At 39.5% G+C, this 19546-nt stretch overlaps 2 protein-coding genes across 3 annotated transcripts in view; both read right to left on the reverse strand.

Annotated features, from left to right (window-relative positions):
* Nucleotides 1-5747, reverse strand: part of gmds (GDP-mannose 4,6-dehydratase) — a 202021-nt gene extending 196274 nt beyond the window's left edge. For both annotated transcript variants that reach the window (XM_042006915.1, XM_042006914.1), the window contains exon 1: nt 5499-5747. In XM_042006915.1, coding sequence (XP_041862849.1) covers nt 5499-5597 — 99 coding nt within the window. In that variant the 5' untranslated portion in view covers nt 5598-5747. The remainder of the gene's footprint in view (nt 1-5498) is intronic.
* A 4350-nt stretch (nt 5748-10097) lies between these two features.
* mylk4b (myosin light chain kinase family, member 4b) lies at nt 10098-19330 on the reverse strand. Its single transcript, XM_042005237.1, has 13 exons — nt 18681-19330; nt 17393-17474; nt 16274-16700; nt 15933-16138; nt 15405-15510; nt 14730-14823; nt 13608-13717; nt 13388-13529; nt 13011-13081; nt 12796-12924; nt 12474-12705; nt 11464-11512; nt 10098-11326 (listed from the first exon to the last, which is right to left on the reverse strand). Exons 1-12 carry the CDS (start codon nt 19209-19211, stop codon nt 11468-11470), a joined length of 2175 nt encoding a protein of 724 aa, XP_041861171.1. The 5' UTR covers nt 19212-19330; the 3' UTR covers nt 10098-11326; nt 11464-11467.
* Between the last annotated feature and the right edge of the window lie 216 nt (nt 19331-19546).

The following is a 19546-nucleotide window of genomic DNA, read 5'->3' on the forward strand; positions in this document are numbered from 1 at the left end:
CATAACACAATGCAGAGTTGTTTTTACAAGCTTAGAAGATGAAGAAAAAAGTGTGAACCTCAAAGCCAAAGTAAAGTTTTACTGCAGAACAGAGAGGGTGAACCTGTCCTCTTTGTAACCCTGGCTCATAAAACAGAACTATCAGCCAGAGTCCCTTCACAGCTCGGCAGCTTTGCCTTGGCACTGAGGTGGTCTCCTATAACTCACACCAACTCGCCCCAATACTTCACACTGAGACAACAGTCAAAAATATTCAGAATGATCAGCATGCTGCCCTGAAATTTATGGACAGTAGTTAGCAAGGTGATTTATGGCATCACAGTGACCCCTGTGGTCTCGTGAGTGACTTCTGAGATGGTGTATCCAGATGCCTGCCTCTTGCATGAGCTCTCAGTATTCCACAGGAATGGCATGACCAGCAAAATAAAAATGAATTAATGCTGTTATTCTTTTCGTCTGTTAAAGAGGGCGTGGGGGGGGATGAAGATTTGGAAGTTGCTGCCTGACAGAGAAATGCGAGATGCTGAAAATTACTTTCCAGGACCTACGATTGTTGTCTCTCCAGGGCTGCATTCTGGGAATGGTCTAGTGACAACTTCTGCCTCGAACCATGAAATATCCTTCTAGTTTCTGCAAATCATATGCCAGAAATAGACATTACTCTGCGTGTATGCACAACTACATATGACAGATGTTCAAATGCACTCACATTTATGTGCACATTAGGACAGATTTTTTATTACTGCTTCTTTTTCAAGCAATCTTGTAAAAATCAAACACTGTAATATCTACTGTATTTTCCAGACTATAAGTCGCCTTTTCTTTTTTTTTTCTTTTTTTTCATAGTTTGGCTGGTCCTGCAACTTATAGTAAGGTGCAACTTACAGAAACAACAATGACACATCTCACTTAGAATGAGATCAGGAACTTGCTTACTGGTCACTTGCATGTGCAATATCAGACCTGCACTAATATCACCTCTGAAACAGGATGATGTCTTTTATATCCCCTCCTGTATAATGTGCAGTTCCTCTGATCAGTGTTCAGTTGCTTGAGAATTTCATGTGCAATATTCTCCCTCATGTGCAATATTCTCCCCCTCCCCCTACCCACTCCTCTATCTCACAATACCTTCTGCTCTTGTACAGCGCTGTATAGTGTATAATAGTATGGCTACATACTATATTTTATTTTATATTTTTTGTATTTATACATTTTTTTACTATAGTTTATTTTCTAATGTGTACAGTGTTCACTTATTCTTGATTCATCTTTTCTCTCCTACTACTTAAACTGTGACTCTGAAAGAGCCCTGCACAAGAATTCCAATGTACCTTGACTTTTCTGGTTTTATGTACAAATGGCAAATAAAGAACTTTGAACTTTGCTTGTTGGAGTCGTTGAATTGTTAACTTCTCAGCCTCACAGGTATGTTCTTTATGCTATTATGAAGCTGAATGTGTTCAGGATTTCTGCTACATAAATGATTGTGGGACACTGTCACACATAAAAACCTCCATGCCTTCAGAATTATGATTCTTTCTTCAGATGTGACAAATGTGAATTATATGAATGAATATATGAACATAAAGCCTATATTTACAGACCATAATAAGAGTATGAAATTGCACTGGAATCTCAACTTCCTGTCCAGTTCTACTGCGGCTGGTTTGAGAGTGACTGTAAAACGGTGACAGAGCGAACTAAAGCTTCTTGCTTATTTCATGAGAAGCAAGACCTTTGTTCTTGTTCTTGAGGCTGCAAGAGCAAAAAAAGCTTGTTTTGGCCTGATCAGTTCATACTCCAGGAGAAGCTTTGTCTGAGATGGAGCAGGAATTACGATGAGGGCAAATGTGATGCATACATGTTCGTACTTTCTGAGCACCTCAATCAGCTGTTCATTAAGTGTAATAAGGAGACCAGTTCTCCCTCACAGTTTAAATAAAAATCCTGGTGGAAACCCTGGTGTTACATTAACATACCTGACACATATTCAGCCTGTTGCTCCATGTGCTATTGTGGGTTACAGAGGTAATCTTTTGAGCTAAATAGCTTATTACAAGGCGAGTAAAACAAGACAGTAGCTCCAGGTTTTTCTGCTCATTGTCTTTTCCTGTTAAACGTGTATGACACAATTTCCAAACATCCAGGGACAGAAACTGTGAGGAAAAGAAAAGCCAGAAGAGCACCATGAGAAACATGTTTGACAACTTCATCATCCACACTGTCACTCACAAATGATCATAGCTATTATTTCACCAGGAAGAATGAGAATCTGACTTATAGACATAGCTGTGCAAAGCTTACACGCCTATTTGTCCATTGTCTGGATGTGTTACATTCATGAATTTTACACCCACTGTGCAGCTACTCAGACATGACAAAGGTTTCACCCTACAGGCAGTAGAAGCCCATTTTCCAAGAAAAAACAAGGTCAACCTGCTTTCAAAACTCACATATAGAGATGTAGGACAAAAAGTGGCTATCCCTTTGGTTTACTTGATTCGTTAAATGTTATTCAGGCTAAGGTCTGGCTGTTTGTCTTAAACACTACGAAAGAAAAGAAATTGTAATGTCTAGTTAACTAGACAAGCTGAAAATCTACTAAATGGGCATATAGTTCAGGCTCGTTATACACAAGCAAACAAAACTTAATCACTGCATTATGGTCAGAGGGTGATTTGTTTACACAAGTGAGTGCATGCAGCATGCTAAACACTTTGAAAGGACTGTGGGGTCTTTACGAAGGATTTAATTTGTGCTAAATTATAAAAAGAGTTTCGGCTGGAAAATGTTGTCTCATCATTGTAAAGAGTGGATGAAACAGAAAAGTTTCATGTCAAAATGATCCCTCTGTGCAGCAGGTGTTTTATCGGTCTGTATAAGATAAGATAAGAATAAGAAAAGCTTATGCAAATGGCTGAAAATTTGCCTCTACGTGGGCTTGTCAGTCTACTTGGTGATTCTGGAAGAAAGGTAGCTAATATGTAACAAAGACTTACATGTTCTCTCAGTGGAGGCATGTTCTCAGAGGTATCTCTAACACGTCATATGGAAACTTAAACTTAAATCCCACTTTAGAAACATTTAGTGCATCTTTAAAGGGTTTAGCACAGTGAAAACATTAGACAATAATATGTCTGTGTTCAAGTTTAACTGGTTAGATTCTTGTGTGTGAATAAGCAATTCACAAACCAGTGGGTGTTGGCAAAGGTCTTTCTTCCATCTTTTACACAGTCTAAGGTTAACACTGATGTATAGATTTTACTTTTGATTTACATTTCTTATAGATGGGTTCACATTAAACACATAAAAAATGTTATCTTGTCCATAAAATTTAACTGTCACATTAAACAAAACTTAAATTCAAACATTCACGAACATTTGGGACACTAAAATCACATAGAAAAAGATTTTATTTAATTTGCAGGTTGTAGAGAAACTAAATATTTTACTAGATCACTTTCTGTGTTAAGTTTGCATGTTCTCCTGTGTATGCGTGGGTTCTCTCCGGGTACTCCAGCTGGAGACCTGTCCAGGGTGTACCTGCCTCTCACCTGCTGATTGCTGGGATAGGCTCCAGCTTCCCGCAATCCTGAACTGGACTAAGTGATCTAGTTAATGAATGACCTCTGGGATTTTCTTTTTTGTTTTCTTTTTATTCAGTCTTAAATGTATTAAATATTAGTCGAAACAAAAATAGAAAAAAAACATAGATTTTTAAATAAAATTCCCATTACTGTATTATATGGAAAATCACTCTTTATGTGAATTTCTGTCATAGAAAACAGTGGCATGTGATCAACTTGGTTTAGGATTAAAAATCATTTGAATATTTACACATTTAATGTTTTTTATTATGAGTAGCATTCATTTAACAATCTGAGCTAGAAAAAATGTGGAAAACAATATCAATTTGTAAAGTTTTTCTAGCAGTTTTGGGAGATGACGTTTGTCTTCTAATAACCCAAAAGGGTAGTAAATGGTAACCTGGTGATCTTTAAGAAAAATTAAGATTATAATTCCAAAGTTCTTCAACAGAGACACCAAAAAAATCCTTTTGGGAGTAACACAATTAGAATAATGGCCAAAAATTGAGGATGTGACCTGAAAGGCCAAAAAATGTCACTAATGACCAGGTTAAAGACACTGGCTTAAGTTCATTTGACTCATTCATTTCATGAAAGAAAATAAACATCTGGATGGTCAGTGTGGAGATGGTGGGAGATAATAAATATCAGTGTGCACAATGGTCATGAATCAAGTTGGAAAAAGAAGAAAGGATCATCTCTCTATTTTTTGTCGCAACTGAAGTCTTAAACATCTGCCAGACAATGTTCTGGATATTTTGAGTCATTGGAGGTCACCGTCAGACTCAACAAACTAATCTGCAAGGTCAGTAATGTCATGGGGGAAGGGTTTATCTCTCTGATGATATTGTCTGAGAAGAGGCTTTTAATCAAATAAGGAGGATTTTGGACAAAACATTACATCTCATTCAGAACATTACATCAGAACATAAGATGGTGCAGTAATTATGTACCCCTAACTTCAAATTCCTTGGTACTAAGAATTCACCAAGTCAGTCAGAAAACAAACATCATATCACCGTATCACGTCCTATCACTGACTGCTTTTCCTTAGAAGGTCAAATAAATTTGACATGTGACTTACTATTCTCAGCAACTTCTACAAGTTTGCAAATTTGTGCTGACAGGTAGGAATATAGAGTAAAGGACCGGTGGACCCTGTCCTGTAAATAGCTTTCCCCACTATACAGGACATTTACCCCATCGGGATAATCAGAAGGGGCAGGTAACATAATCAGAGACATTAGACAGCCCAGTCTATATCTGTCATTAGGCTGAAGCAAAAAGAGTGTAAAGCTCAGTATAAAAAGACTTAACATTTATTATATTTACAAGTATAACAAAAGGGACAATGTCATTTTAAGACAATTGTCACAGAATTGTGTCGATTAATCTGCTTATATTTATTTTTACAGACAAGTCCATCTCCTTCCTTAAGGGAACCCATTACCCCTGTTATTATTATTAATCATATACCTTATTCGATATGGGGCACCGTAGCGAATCAAGTACTATATTGTCATTATGCAGTGTACTATAAATAGGTCAATAAATGAATTGCATAAATAAACAAGCTTCCCACATGCACACAAGGCTATTCACTGATGATTTTCATTTCCTGGTTAGCTGACAACCTCCACTGTAAAAGTTAGCATAGAAAAGGTCAGCCTCATGCAGCCAATATAACCGGTTGTTCCGGACTTCCAGTCTAACTCCAACGTGGTGGCAGCGGGAACAGGTGCAAACTACACCGGCAGCATCAGCCAGAACAGAGATTTCTGTGTGTTTTCAGAGGCAGCAGCGAAAAGGAACAAAGACAAAGCCTGTTTGTGTCACTTTCATGAGTAAAAAGCGATGGTACGCTTCAGCTGACCTGGACAGTGGTAGGGAGCGATTCAGTAACGTTACCTGTCCGGTGATGCCGGTGATGACAGCCACGTTCCTCCTTTTCACCGGTCCTCCGTTCACCGCGGAGCTGGCGTTAGCAGACTCGGAACACTGGGCCATCTCTGTCCGAAACAATGTTTACAGCTTGCTGTCAAATCGAGCGACACAACCGACTTAAACTGTGGGTGAATTTACAGCCTGAAGACCAACAAGACTCCTCAGCATCCGTAAACCAAACTAAACACGGCTACAAACTGCGTGACGTATCAGGAAAAGATCCTGAGACTGGCCAATGGGAAGAAAGCAAGTAGGAGCTTTCAATAGGGTTCCTTTAGCTTGACACAGCGCCCTCTAAAGGCAGGAGGGAGAAGTACTCTTTTATTTATGTACTATGTAATCACAAGATAATACACTACTCACAAGTAGTTAAGGGTATTTGACTTTTTATATTATTTTAGAATGAACCTAAAATACATTATAACTTTAATAGGTGATCTTAGACCCTTTCTAAGCTGTTAAGTGCACATGTACAACTTTCAATGTTTAAGTCCTTATTTCAGAACATGCTGTTTTCTAACAAGATGAACAACCACAAAACAACCAAAACAAGTGTCTGAAGCATGAATGGATTACTAAATGTTCTTGTTCAATGACAGCTTGTATCTAAACAGCCCTCTTCATCGTCATGTTCACATGCAGACTTCATTAGACTAATATGACACTGAACACATGACAAGTTAATGATATATTGACATTTTACTTTGACGTATACTCACCACTCTTGTTAGTTTTTGTTTCAAATGCCCTGCATTCATTTTTTTTTTTTTTTTTTTTTTTAAATGCAGCATGGTGTGCGGCTGGAACATCAGGGTGTGTGCTGGCCTACGCCGGGTGGCTGTCTGGGGGGGCCTGGTCCTCCTAGGCATGTTGCGGGCCCTCTGCCTTTGGGGGGTGGGGCAGCCGCCTCTGGGCTCCTGGGGCCCTGGGCCCTTCGCTCGGGCTGCCCTGGGTGGCCGGTCCCTGATGGGGCCGGCGGCTGCTGATCTTGGCCCACTGGGGCCTGTGCCCCGGGACCGTGGGGGGCTCTTGCTGGGGCTCTCCTCTGCCGCCCTTCGGGTGGGGCTGGAGTCGTCTGTGTGGTGGGGTGGCTTGGTTTGGTGCTGCTGAGGGCCCGGGCCTCTGGCCCTGGTCTGCCTCTGGCCTCCGTGGAGGCGTGGTCGCATTTGCATGATCTCACTCACCACTCTTCATCACTGATCACTCCTTGTTTCTCATGCTCTGCTTGCTGACACAGTCACTGAGTTGTCTAGTGGGTTTTAATACTAAGCGATAATTATAAATTTTTTTTTTTTTTTTGTATTTTTCCTATGAGTTAGTATCTGGGCGCTGTTATGTCTTTTTGATTTGGTTATTATTTCAAAAACTCTTAATGACTGGCAGCCCTGTTTTTTCTGTGTGTGTGTTTCTGTTTTTTGTAAAAGTTGTAGGACATTTTCTGGTGTTCATGTACAGGTGTAACAGTTTGTTGTCTGGTGATGGTGTGGATTGAAGGGTCGTTTCCTTCTGTCTGTGATCTTTTTGTCTCCTTTCTTCTTTCCCTTTTGCTCTTTTTGCTATTCTCCATCTTTTTCTGTCCCTTCCGGTCAGGTCCAGCAAGATTACATAGATTCCTTGATTCAAAGTAAATAAATAAATAAATGAATCAGATTATCATGAGGAGCCTTACCCATAGGCCTCCCCTTGGCAGAGCAAATTTGTTCAGCACGATACAGCAACCATTATCATTTTGCTTGCTATGATGCTGGACAGGACAAGTTAAAAAAAAAAAAAAAAAAATGCCCTGCATTCATGATGTACTATCAGTGTAGCATCAACTTTTTACTCTTTTTGTTAATTTTGCCCAAATGTTGAATATCCCTAACCTTTGGAGTGTAGTGTAGGCTACATCTCAATCTCACATCTTGTTTTAAAGGTTTTATTTGTATTTGATTGACGAACTGGCCTTTGGTCATATATGTATGCATAGTTTTTGCTCTGTGTTTCAACTATTTCCTCTTTGTAATATAAATAAACGGCGAGAACATACAAACTCCACACAGAAAGGCCACTGTTCCAACCAAAGCTTAAACCAATGACCTTCTTGCTGTGAGGCCATGGTGCTAACCACCACACCACCATGCTGCCCTAGCTTCTAACTGTATTTAAATGGATTTCAATTGTAATCATTTTGATAGCAATGTGGAGATTTTAGATTATAACTGAGTATTTGCTGAGGAATTTCATATAATAGAGGGTAGAGTTACCCTTGATTAAACTATTTTCATTTGAACCAGTGTCTGTATGCTCTATGTCATATCTGATTTTCTAGTCTGTAGGGAGCTATTTTATTTTATTTTTCAAAAATCAATTTTGTACAATTAATATTATGTATGATAATGTGGAGCTAAAGCCCACTGTGTGCATTTCGTGGTCAAATAAATAAAAACACTAAATAAAGAAATCTATGATTTTGGTAAAATTAATTTCACAAACATGAGTACAGAGAAAATGTTTTTCATGTCCCCACTCACTGGTTTAATACATGTTAGAAAATGTCCAAACTTTTCTGGAAATGAGGTATGTACAAACCACCAGCATCTTGTGCATATGTGGCTCAGCAAACATCCTGTTCAAGCAGGGAGTGAGTGTCAGTGATCCACACTCTGACAAAACTAAGATGAGATGAACAATACGCTTGGTAACTGCATGAGAAAGAAATGATCGTTTCAAGGTTTCACCTTTGGAAAAAAGTCTTACTTTTACCAATCCAGGCATCATCAGTGAGAGAACAGCATTATTGATATTTGTTCCTAATGTATGTCACCTAAACTACATGTGGATGGGATAATTTGATTTTTTACAGCTTAATTTTGTGTCCATACAAGCGTTTATGTCTCACCACAAAAGAGCCAAATACTAATTTACTGCTTGAGGATATTTTAGGGGACATTTCAGAGGCAGATTTGGGTTTGAGTGGCAACATTTGTACAATATACGTCTGTTTATGGGCCAAAATAAGTACAATTAAGGAATTTGACACACTACCTCTAAGGGAATATTTTGTTCAGAAGAGAAACTAAGTCATCTGAGACACTATCATAACAAAGGTAATCAAGTAATCAGAGCAGTTCATAGTCCCTTATTGTTCTCATTTGATCCTGTATGAGAACATCTGCTCCAGCTGAGAGTGTCAGTAGCCTCAGCTTCACCGAGAGCACAGCATGATGGAGGGGGGAGAATTTCATTCCAGTCTTAGGTAAACTTTACCATATTAAGAGGGAAAAAGTCAGTGCCTGGGGTCCTGAGAAGCACAGCGGTGTGTAGATGGAACAACATAGCTCTGTTACAGCTCCAGGCTGCTCATCTCCTCATTTGTTTGGGAGGCAGGTGTCTCACCGTGAGTCGTGAAGTATTTCACTCTGCTGTGCAGAAGGATTAATCCTTTTACCCATGTGGAAACATGGAGAGAAAACCAGATGAGACAGTTACTTTCACAGAGCACCCAGCTGTTCAGGAGGAGGAAGAGCATCGTATCGCCTCATCTGGACGTTTATCAGCTGGACCAAATCTTTAAACAATAAAAAGATCAGGTCATGGTAAAAAAAACAGTCTCAGCTGAATTCTATCTTTGAGGAGTTCGGTTTGATCCTATCTGGTCACAAATACCAAATGGATGACGAACAAATGCAAAATTAACTCTTTTTTTAACAACTGTAGAGGTTATCTTTGGATCTATTGCTCATTGATTCCTTGTTTCACTGCAACTGTACAACAAACTGTTGCTCGATAACAAAATGATCCTTAATGGCGGAATTGCAAAGATTCGAAGGGGCTCTTGTGGATGCAAGAAGTTTACTTGTGTAGGAGATTTATATATATTGTATTCTATCTATCTCTCTCTCTTGTGGCAACATACAGTATATTTACTCTGTGTATTCTCTTGCACTGCTTGAACTGATACAAGCAAAACTTTGACATTTTATTGAGATGATGGAACAATATGCTGTTCAAATCTGTTTTTGTTGGAGGTTAACTGTATTTTTTTCAAGGATGAATAGAACAGTTCCCTTAGTAGGTAAGCAGTGGAGGTGTGTTTTTTTATTTATTAATTTTTTATTAATTTGAATGTAAAAATGCAGTTTTTCATTTAGTTAGCTCACAAACTGCTGCTTGCTGTGATGAGCAAAACGTCCCCATCCTTCTTTATAATCTTTTGTTTTGACCCAGAATATGGATTAGGTTCTTTTCTCTCACAGAGAGGTGTTTGTTATTGCAGGTGAATGACTCTGAGGGGAATGTTGTTGGAGCTCAGATGTCCTAGAGATGTTGGATTCCCACCAGATGACAAAGTGAAAAATGTAATAAAGCCTTCACTGCTGGGCTGCAAAAGTTGCATGATTCAATAAACAAACACTGGTAATGATTCAAGCAAAACTCTGTATGAGTCCAATCAAATCATCAGTCAAATGCGTTCAAGTTTTAGTCAGAAGTTACTTTTTAGTTGCTACAGGAACAGAGAAAAACCACATTTGCATAGGATACTCAAAGAAGCAGTGACTGTCAGGTCTGAAACATTCAACCAATCAATGGGAAATCACACCCACTATTCATTTTTTTCCAATGTGCATCATTTATTAACTTCTTCATATTCTACAGATATTTTTAACTCATCATTTCACAAGAAAACTTTAAAAAGGTATTATAAATTCAACAAACAAGTATTCAAATCACAAAGCTTTCAATTTTGAAATGGATCAGCCAACAACTGAGTATCAAATATTCACCAAACTTCCCATCACTCTGATAGAATGAGACAATAAATCAATGACGGGTGTCTCCACTCTGCCGTTGGCTCTCCATCAAAGCTTAACTGTGCATTTATGTGCGTAACTACAGTATGTGAAATGCTCTTGAGCTCCCCTGAAAGAAACATCACATCTTGATTAAAAGCTTCGCAGTTCAAGTACAGTCTGGTGTTCAACCAGCGAATAAATGTCAGTCATAAACATGAATCATTTATAGGTAGTATGTGTTGTTCGTTATGCCTTCATGGAAGGTGAGAGGGCTACTCCAAACTGCCAAAGCAAGAAGAGCAGGTGGCATGAATGTGTGCAGAAGGCATAGTCTTTAGTGGAAATGAACTAAAAATGGTGGCACGAATACATTTTCATGTTTCATTGGTAATAAGTAATGCTTCATTATATACAAAATAAATTAATGGGGCGTGATTTTTCCTTTTGTTTTGAGATAAATTACATTTTGTATAAGACTTGCAACTTAAATAGAAAAACATGTTTTCACATAAATATATAATTTAAACAACTGCAGTCAGTCTATGTTCTCTAAAGCATTGCTGAATTTTTGAGAAAGAGGCCAAAAACAGAAAAGTGCAAAGCATGCAAAACAAAAAAAACAACAAAAAAAAAAAAAAAAAAAACACAGGATGACGTGACAGCGTTTGTCTGATGTTAAAAAGCTGATCTTCAGTTTTTGCAGTGGTAAATGTTGTAAAAGTGGCACAAAATGCAGGTAATACTTTGGCAGCTACAGTATTTAGACATCACAGAGCTAAAGAGTCCTTACTGTTTAGATTATATGCACCTCAATGATGAAAAAAAAAAAAAGCTGAAAATGGTCAGTTTTCCACAAAGTTTTTCCAAGTCAGATCCAAATGATGTGCATCCATGTGAAGGTGAGGATGTGAGGCAGAGTAGTAATCCAGTGGCTGTACAGGTACAGCAGTATTGGTCCAATGCTGGGCTGCATGGCCCTACATTATCAAAAGGTACGCTGGTGGGCTTTCTGTGTTTCTAAGAGGGGGGAAAAAAGAAGAATTGTTATAAAAGTATGGCTCATAGGTCAAACTTTTGTCAGTGATAAACAGCTTTGAAATTAATTTAAAAGAAAAGCTTACAAACATGCTAGCTTAAAGCGAGAATAATCTTACCTGTTTAGCTCTTTGTGGGCGGAGCATGTGTGGAGTGACACTTGTTTTTCTGCAACAAGAGGATTCACAGAAACTTTGTAATAACACCATTTGGAATTAAAATAGTCTCAAAATGTGTTGTCTCTAAACCGATTTCTTACATACACAAATGAAAGAAGCAATGAAGCTGGAAGTGCTGGATTCATTGACAAAGCTGATTTTGATAAAGTTGCAGCTGGTAACCAGGTGAATATCAGCTGCTTTGCTCTCCTTTTCAAGACAGTGAAAAACCGACCTGTGTTTACTCCTAGGTGGTCTCATAATGACACTTGATCAGACGCCTGTTGAATCTTTTTTTGGACTTACAGAATTTCCTGAACTCTGTAAACTAATTTTGTTATGAATAGGAACACTGAGTCTCTTTTTCCCTTGACTTTAACTAGGTCCTTTAACTGTGTAACAAAAACACAGTGGTAGAACAAAGAAAGTCAACATAACAAAATATGGACAGAATATGAAGTAAAAATCTGTAGTTGCAGGAGGATATCTGATGATAAGCAAATGTAGAGTAAAAGGTAAAAGGTTTTGGTGCATTGAAAAATTATGCAAAGATCTCTTTACAAAAAGGCAGTATGTGATGGGCTTTAGGATAAGAATGTTGGAAAAAAAAATAGTTTGCCTTCTAGGCCACCATAGAAATGTAACGAGAAGGGATCTAAGCATAAAAGGTCTGCAAAGTTATAAACTTTAATTGTTCTCTTTCACAGATGAGACTGGTCCTAAACTGCCTGAAACATATTGATTCTGGTCCACCTTGTCTGACACATCTCACCTAGTTTCACACATTTTTAATAAAGAAGAATTAGCCTGGACTCAAACGTGTTTTTTTTTCCAAAGGGGCAGATAAATCACAGTGGACAGGGCTTAAAAAGAAAGAGCTAAACTAAAGCATTTCAAGCCAAAGTGCTGCAACACTGAAGCAGTTTAACCCTAGAAGACTCCAGATTGACAGTGCTGGAAGACATTTCTACCTTCTGATTTAGTCGATAGTGCAAACTCCGGTCTGACAGCCAGGGATGTTTCAGGCTCTCTGTCGCACTCATCCTCCAGCTTTTGCTCTTCACCAGCAGACGTGTGATAAAGTCTTTGGCCTCATCAGAGGTGTCTGTGAACTCCTCCTCCTCAAAGCTCCACTGACAGGCCAGGATGTTGTTCAGTGTCTCGTTGTCATCATCGCCCAGAAACGGAGACAAGCCGCTGAGCCTGAACAAAGACGGAGACAGAGGTCAGGGACAAGATGGGTCATCTTCTTTTTTTTTTACATTTGTGTGGGAATGAGCATCCTGAACTCACAGCATGTATGTGATGACTCCAAGACTCCACATGTCCGTGGGAAATGAAACAAACTCATAATTGATTACTTCAGGAGCTAAAAACTCAGGTGTTCCAAAGTTGACCCTCAGCTTCTCCCTGGGTTTATATCTGTCACAGACACAACACCTTAGTCATAAAAAACACAAGCAGGGTCCCAAGATGTTAAAAAGCGAAAAGATGAATACAAATGTTACCTCCTTGCCAGGCCAAAGTCAATGATTTTGATCTTATTAGTAGCTCTGCTGACACAAAGAATGTTCTCCGGCTGAAAAATGAAAGAAATTCTGGTTTTCATATGACAGCTTGCTTCTGGGACAGCAACAGTCAAGAGAGAGAGATGAAAACAAACAAAGCATATTGACTCTTATAGATGCTCTTAAACAGTTCCTGTCCATTGAAGGCTTTATCAGGGGGTTGAGGCACTCTATCTACCTCAGCCCAACAAGAGGCTGCAGTAAACATTTATAACTAAATGAGCTGGAAGTAAAACCAAACACCAAAGTAAATCTTAATAAGAACATGACAAAACGGTACTTATCATCAGCATAAAAGTAAAAGATCTCAAGTTTACCTTGAGGTCAAGATGCAGGATGTACATTTTATGCATGTACTGCAGTCCCTCACAGATCTGGCGTATGAACAGCACCGTGTCCAGCTCCGTCAGGTTGTAGTTCTCATCGATGATGCGGTCAAACAGCTCCCCTCCTTCAACACTACAACACAAACACACATGATTACAGCCAGGTACGGGTTGTAACACCACACATGCAGACGCCCTTCAATGGACTTACTATTCCATGACCAGGATGATGTCATTGCGTGATTCAAAGGCAGCGTACAGCTGAATGAGGTTGGCGTGGCTCAGCTGGTTCATCACCTGGACCTCATTCCTTACTACCTCCTGAAACATAGATTTAGAAGTTCAGGTTTAAAGCCAACAGATATGGTTTCTGAGAATATTATTTAATCACCACTTCTTTATCTGTACTAGTGATGTGTGTAGACTTTTTTCACCATATTCTGATGTCACATGGTGCAGTTTTACTCCAGAAGGTGTAAAAATGCAGCAAAAAATGTCAGATTACAATATAGGCTCAAATAACTGTCAAATCACAATTAAATCAAGGCTTCAAAATCATATAACTTGTATGTTTGCCTTTGAAATCATGAAATGCAGATGCTTGGGTGTCAATAAATTTATGACCATCACTATGAACATCTACAAAAACTCTTGGCTGGTTAAGTTTACTTATTTAACTCTTTGAATCTAAAGCTTAATTTAAAAAGCCTTCTGAAGCCTGAGGGTTTTTGGAAAACTTCAAACTGTTTACTGAAAGTATTTTCCTGAATCCTGAATTCCTTTAGCATTGGTGCCAGTTATTCAGTTTGAAATCCTGCAAAACAAGAATTAAAACTGGTCACATTGACAAAGGAACCTGTTAGACATGTTGGTATACTTCTTCCAACGTGTCATCAGGGTGGAAAAACATACTTCCTCCTATATTCATTCAGGAAATGCTGAATCACGCAGCAACCTGCAGTGCAGCTTGAAACAGCTCTGACTGTTTACTTACGGATAATCAGCAGGAATGTGAGAAAAGTTGGAGGTTTTCGGATGAGGATTTTAGAAATTTTTCTTGTGCTCCCACAGCTATGTTCAGATGTTTAACCTCACTTTTCTCACTTTTTGATAAACAATAGAAACAAAAACACACTGAGCCTGACCAATTTTCCCCTCCACATCCTCTGGCCTTTTAAACTGTGTCTATTTTTGAAATATCATCCTTCATGGTACTTAGCAGTCATGTAAGTGACTATTCATTCGACAGTTTGGGCAAACTGACATCCCAGTGAAATTACTGCACATGTATTCTATCTCATATTCGACTCTCACAGGCTGATCATCACCTCACCTTCTCTTTCTGGCTCCTGGCTTTGATGATCTTGGCAGCGAGGGTCAGTCCAGAAGAGTTCTCTATGCACTTATGGACTTGTCCAAAACGCCCCCTGATGAAAGAAAGCAAAGACATGAAGAGTTTGGTTTGGTTGGATACAGACTAGAAGAGACGTGTTCAGGAAATTAAATTGACTACATAACAAGTTTTTGATTCGGTTGGGTGTTTGTTGTTTAAAAATTCTATCAATATATATTAAGGCTATTTTGAGTATTTTAAATTGTTTTATAGGTCAAAACTAAATGAAAACAATCAGTTATGAGTGGAAAAATCCAGCTCTTACTCACACAAATACATCATAATAAAGTCATTTAAAGCCACTTAGAAATCAGGGATAGATTATGTGTCATTAACTTTGCAATTTGAGAAATGCACTGGCGTGCAGGGGAGTAATCTCAGGTTTTAGCACTGCTCCATTAGATTAGAAAGGCATGCTATTTTGCAAGTGATTCACCCAAAGATCAAAATCTTTTGCTCTTTAGGAGGCAATGCAAAATAACTATTAGCTAACCTTTCAGAGTGTGTGAGATCTTCTGTAATTAGAAGAGGCTGAAGCATTTGAGTGTCTGTGGCTGTATCTGACAGTTACATCTGTACCTGCAGGTTAATGAGAGTTTAGTAGCTTGTGCTCACCCTCCTAGGACTTCATCCCTGTTGATAGTGTAATAGTTGGCTATCTGATGGGGTTTGGGAGTCACAATGCGGTGGTCAAAAGGTGCCAATGGTGGTGGCGTTGAGTCTGGAATATAAAAAAGACAACACACAAAAAATAAGGACAACAAAAAAGAAGAAATGCTTCGCTGCCCAGAAACAAAGTGGATGAAAATAGCAGCATGCCAGTGAGTCATTATCTGCTCCACCAGCTGCGCTCACTGACATGTCAGTGACGCTTGAACATGCTTGGTGTTATGACACTGAATCTGCTTTAAAACCTTAGGAATGAAAAAGTCAAATGTCATGAACTAACGTGACAGTTTGAGTCTATGTAGAGCAGCAGTCACACATGATCTGACACGGAAGAGGAAGACCAACACCATAATTTGAAACCACATCATACATTTACACACCTTATGTCTACAAAAGATACATTACTTCATTCCTGTATGCACAGCATGCTTTGATCGCCTCTCACACATTCATGCGCAATAAACTGGATCTCACCAATGATAAATTCTTTTGCTTCTGACTCTGCGTCCACTTCAGCTTCTGTCTTTGCCTCTTCAGGATTTGGGCCTTCCCCCACCTGTCCATCAGTATTCTCCGCTCTACTGTCTTCCACTCTGCTTTTTTTCAGGTCGTCTTTTGTGAGTTCTTCCTCTGTGACGCGACGTTTGCTGCAAGTTGCCACATCACCAGCCTCCTCAGAGCTTTACAGGTTTAGAAAAAAAGCATGAAGCAGCTATCATGTCATTCCCCCCCCCCCCCCCTTCCTTCTATAACATAAAGTAGTAAAAAAGGAATTAGGATACACAGTGACAAAACGAATAGATGGTTAAGAATACCTTTCCTGTGGAGGCAGAGTGGTCTTGCACATCTCTGAAATGACAACTTCAATTTTCTCTGTTTCTGTAGACTCTTCTGTCTTTCCTTTATGCCTTTTATTTGTGTCATCTACTTTTCCACTCTCTTCTGTGACAACATCTTCTGCCTCATGCTCGTCTTCCTCTGGCTCTGTGTCATCAAAGATATCCCCCTCATCTTCTTCATCCTCCCTTCCCTTGGCTTCCTTCTGCCTCTCCTCTGACTGAATTGCAGGAGAACGTGGCCCATCCAGGATCAGCTTTGACAGCTCCTGTCGTTTTCCTCTAGTTCCTGCATCTTCCCCTCTCTGAACATCAGACTCTGTATTTACATGGGAATGCTCAGTGTTCTGCCTGTTAAGCTTCTCCACTTCCTCCTGGAGCAACGGCTCATTCAGGAAGGAGGTGTCTGAATTAGGAAAACAAAGATAGAAACATGAGGTTTATCAGGAAGTTATATTCATATCACAAACTGGCAGCATATGGATGCATTCTAATAGTCAATGACCTTGAGACTGATCCGATTCACCACGACACAATCAATTTGGCCCAGATCAGATCCAACTCAGAATTATTATGTTTGCAATGATATTGCTTAGATGCCTCTAAATTTCCAAAACTAAAATTAAATTCCAGTACAAGCTCATGACAACTGAAAATATTTTTTATCTGATTATTTCTCATATTTGTGCAGGTTTCTGACAATCCTGCACAGAGTTCTCGTGGAAAGTTTTTGTTCTTCTTACTATAATAACTGTGATCCTCAAAATGTTTTCTTTTTCCTTGCATAGTGATTGGCACCTCACTTTTGGGACCATACCTGCCAGTTGCTGAAAGAAGGTTTGAAGTGTATCCAAAAACACTTTAAAACTTGCATCACCAAACCTTTCTATAGACTCTAAACAAGCCAAACTCCTCACAAGGCTGATTAAACAGTGAGTCACTTAACAAATTATTTACCAAGTCCAGAATTTTGCCCTAACCATCTTATTGTTTCTTTAAACAAAATCCTAAACTGACCTGACTATACTGTTCATTTGTTTTCTGTGCCAAACTCTGCATAATCTTAGTGAGTATGTATAATTTCCTGTTGAACTTTACCTGATGAGTCCAAAGGTTTCCTTTTCTTCTGAGTCTTCACACCCTTCAGATTCTGTTTGGCTTTTTCTTTGTCATCTTTTGCCTGGATATGAAAATAGATTAGACATGCATTAGACATATGGTGTATTTATAAGCTTTGCTTTAAAAAGAAAAGCATGAATCAGATATAAATAATATTTCATATAATTTCTTTCACAAATTTGCAGCAAGGGAATAAACTTCAGTCATTGCATAACCAGGACTGCAAAACCAACAAACTGTTATTTATGTAGATATTTCTATCTGTGCAATAGTGATATGGAAAGCCAGATTGTTTGTTTCTGTTGCTGTGGCTGCACTTGTAACTCAAGTGCAATGTTCTACTCAGCAAATGCCTCTTCTGGAAGAGGAAAGGTCACATATCATCAACAGCAACATAATGCACGCATGTATTGCTCAATGCAGCCCAATGATAAAGAGGTTCAGATGATCCCCACATCTTTAACGTGCTTGACAGAAGCCATACGGCGTCATAAATCTGTTTACTGAACCATCTTAAATGGCCTGGATCGGCCTGGATCGGCCTGGATCGCTTGCCAGATCAGTTGCACACACACATAAACATATATTCTGACAAGGCAGGGCAGTAAAACCTATGAGGAAGTCTGAACATTCTTGAATAGTTTTAAGGACTACAAGGAGTTCTGTACAAGGACACCATCATCTAGTCCAACACTGCATTTATATAACCTACTCAGAACAGGCCAGACAAAAGTACTGCACTGAATCAGTCCAGCTGCAGTCCAGCCCACTGCAGATAAAGACACAAGTGTTTGGGTGCGATAACAAGTCTGACTCCAATCATTTACACCTATGATACAAATTATATCTGCCAAGAGGAAAACTACTTAACATTATTTGTTCAGGTACAGCAGAATCGAGGACAGATAAAATAGGAGGCATGTCAGGACAAAGAGGAATGAAACCAAGTTTTGATATAATGACATAAGAGCCATTTAAAGACACACAGGACCTAATTACTTTTTAGAGCGAGCCGTTAAAAATGTCACTGCATAAACTCAAGATCACATATACACATTCAGCCAAGTGGTTGCCATTTGCAACTTTTTAGTAGCTGTTTATATTTACCACCATGATCACAATGCAAGAAGACCTCTTACTATGCCGTCTTGCTCAGTACAACTTAAGAACTAAGAAGCTGGACAACTTAATAGGAAGGCATTTGATGTGGCTATTATTTTGAGCCTCATTTTGCAGAACACCTTGCGACATTGTTTAAGCATCTCACCTTCCTGTTGGGTTTCTTTCCAGGCTGTTTGAATAAAAGCTCCACCAGCCTGGAGCTCTTCACCACCTCCCCAATGAAGCTGATCACCTGCTGAGTGCCTTCCACCAGCTTCTCCACCCCTTCCAACCTGCGTCCCTGACTATCTATACGCTCGCTGGCCCACTCCATGGCACCACGCAGCTCCTTATAAACCACCTCTATCCCTGACCCGCGTCTTCTGCCATGGTCTTCCTCATGCATAGAGGCCAGATCCCGACCCATGCTCCTCACATCCTGGGAAAGACCATCCAGCCGGGTCAGGACAATCTGCTGCATGTTGAGTAAGTGCTCCATCTGTGAGCTTAGGGAGTCCATTCTGCTTTCCATACAGCGCAGGGAAGCATCACAGGGGGAGGAAGAAGATGATAGAGAAGATGAAGCTGGATACTTCTCTGATCCACTGAGAGAGAGCTTCCTTCCAGTCAGCTTCTGACCATGAAGAGGATTTGGATCATATACTTTGGCCAAAGAGTTGACAAGGCTGGAGTTCATGGCTAACTACAGTTTACCTGCTCAAAAACAGCAAAGATGTAACAGGCCTGATCAAATCTATAAATCCCTGACTAAAACTACAAGAACATCCATATTAACCAAAGAAAGAAGCAGAGGAAAAGAAGTGGAGGGAGGACATAAATCTCTCCTCCAAATGCAGTGCGACAGAGTTGAGTTATATGAATAGCAAATGGCTCTTCTCCAAATTAAAGTGCAGCCCCCCGTAGACGTCAGGGGATGAGTGGCCAGTGATAAGAGCTGAGGGCTCGGGTGTGCAGAGGGGATTGATGAGGGTTTAGGAGAGGGATGCTAGGGAGGGTTGCTATGTGACATTT

The sequence above is a fragment of the Melanotaenia boesemani genome, chromosome 14 (assembly GCF_017639745.1).
Source record: "Melanotaenia boesemani isolate fMelBoe1 chromosome 14, fMelBoe1.pri, whole genome shotgun sequence".
NCBI lineage: Eukaryota > Metazoa > Chordata > Actinopteri > Atheriniformes > Melanotaeniidae > Melanotaenia > Melanotaenia boesemani.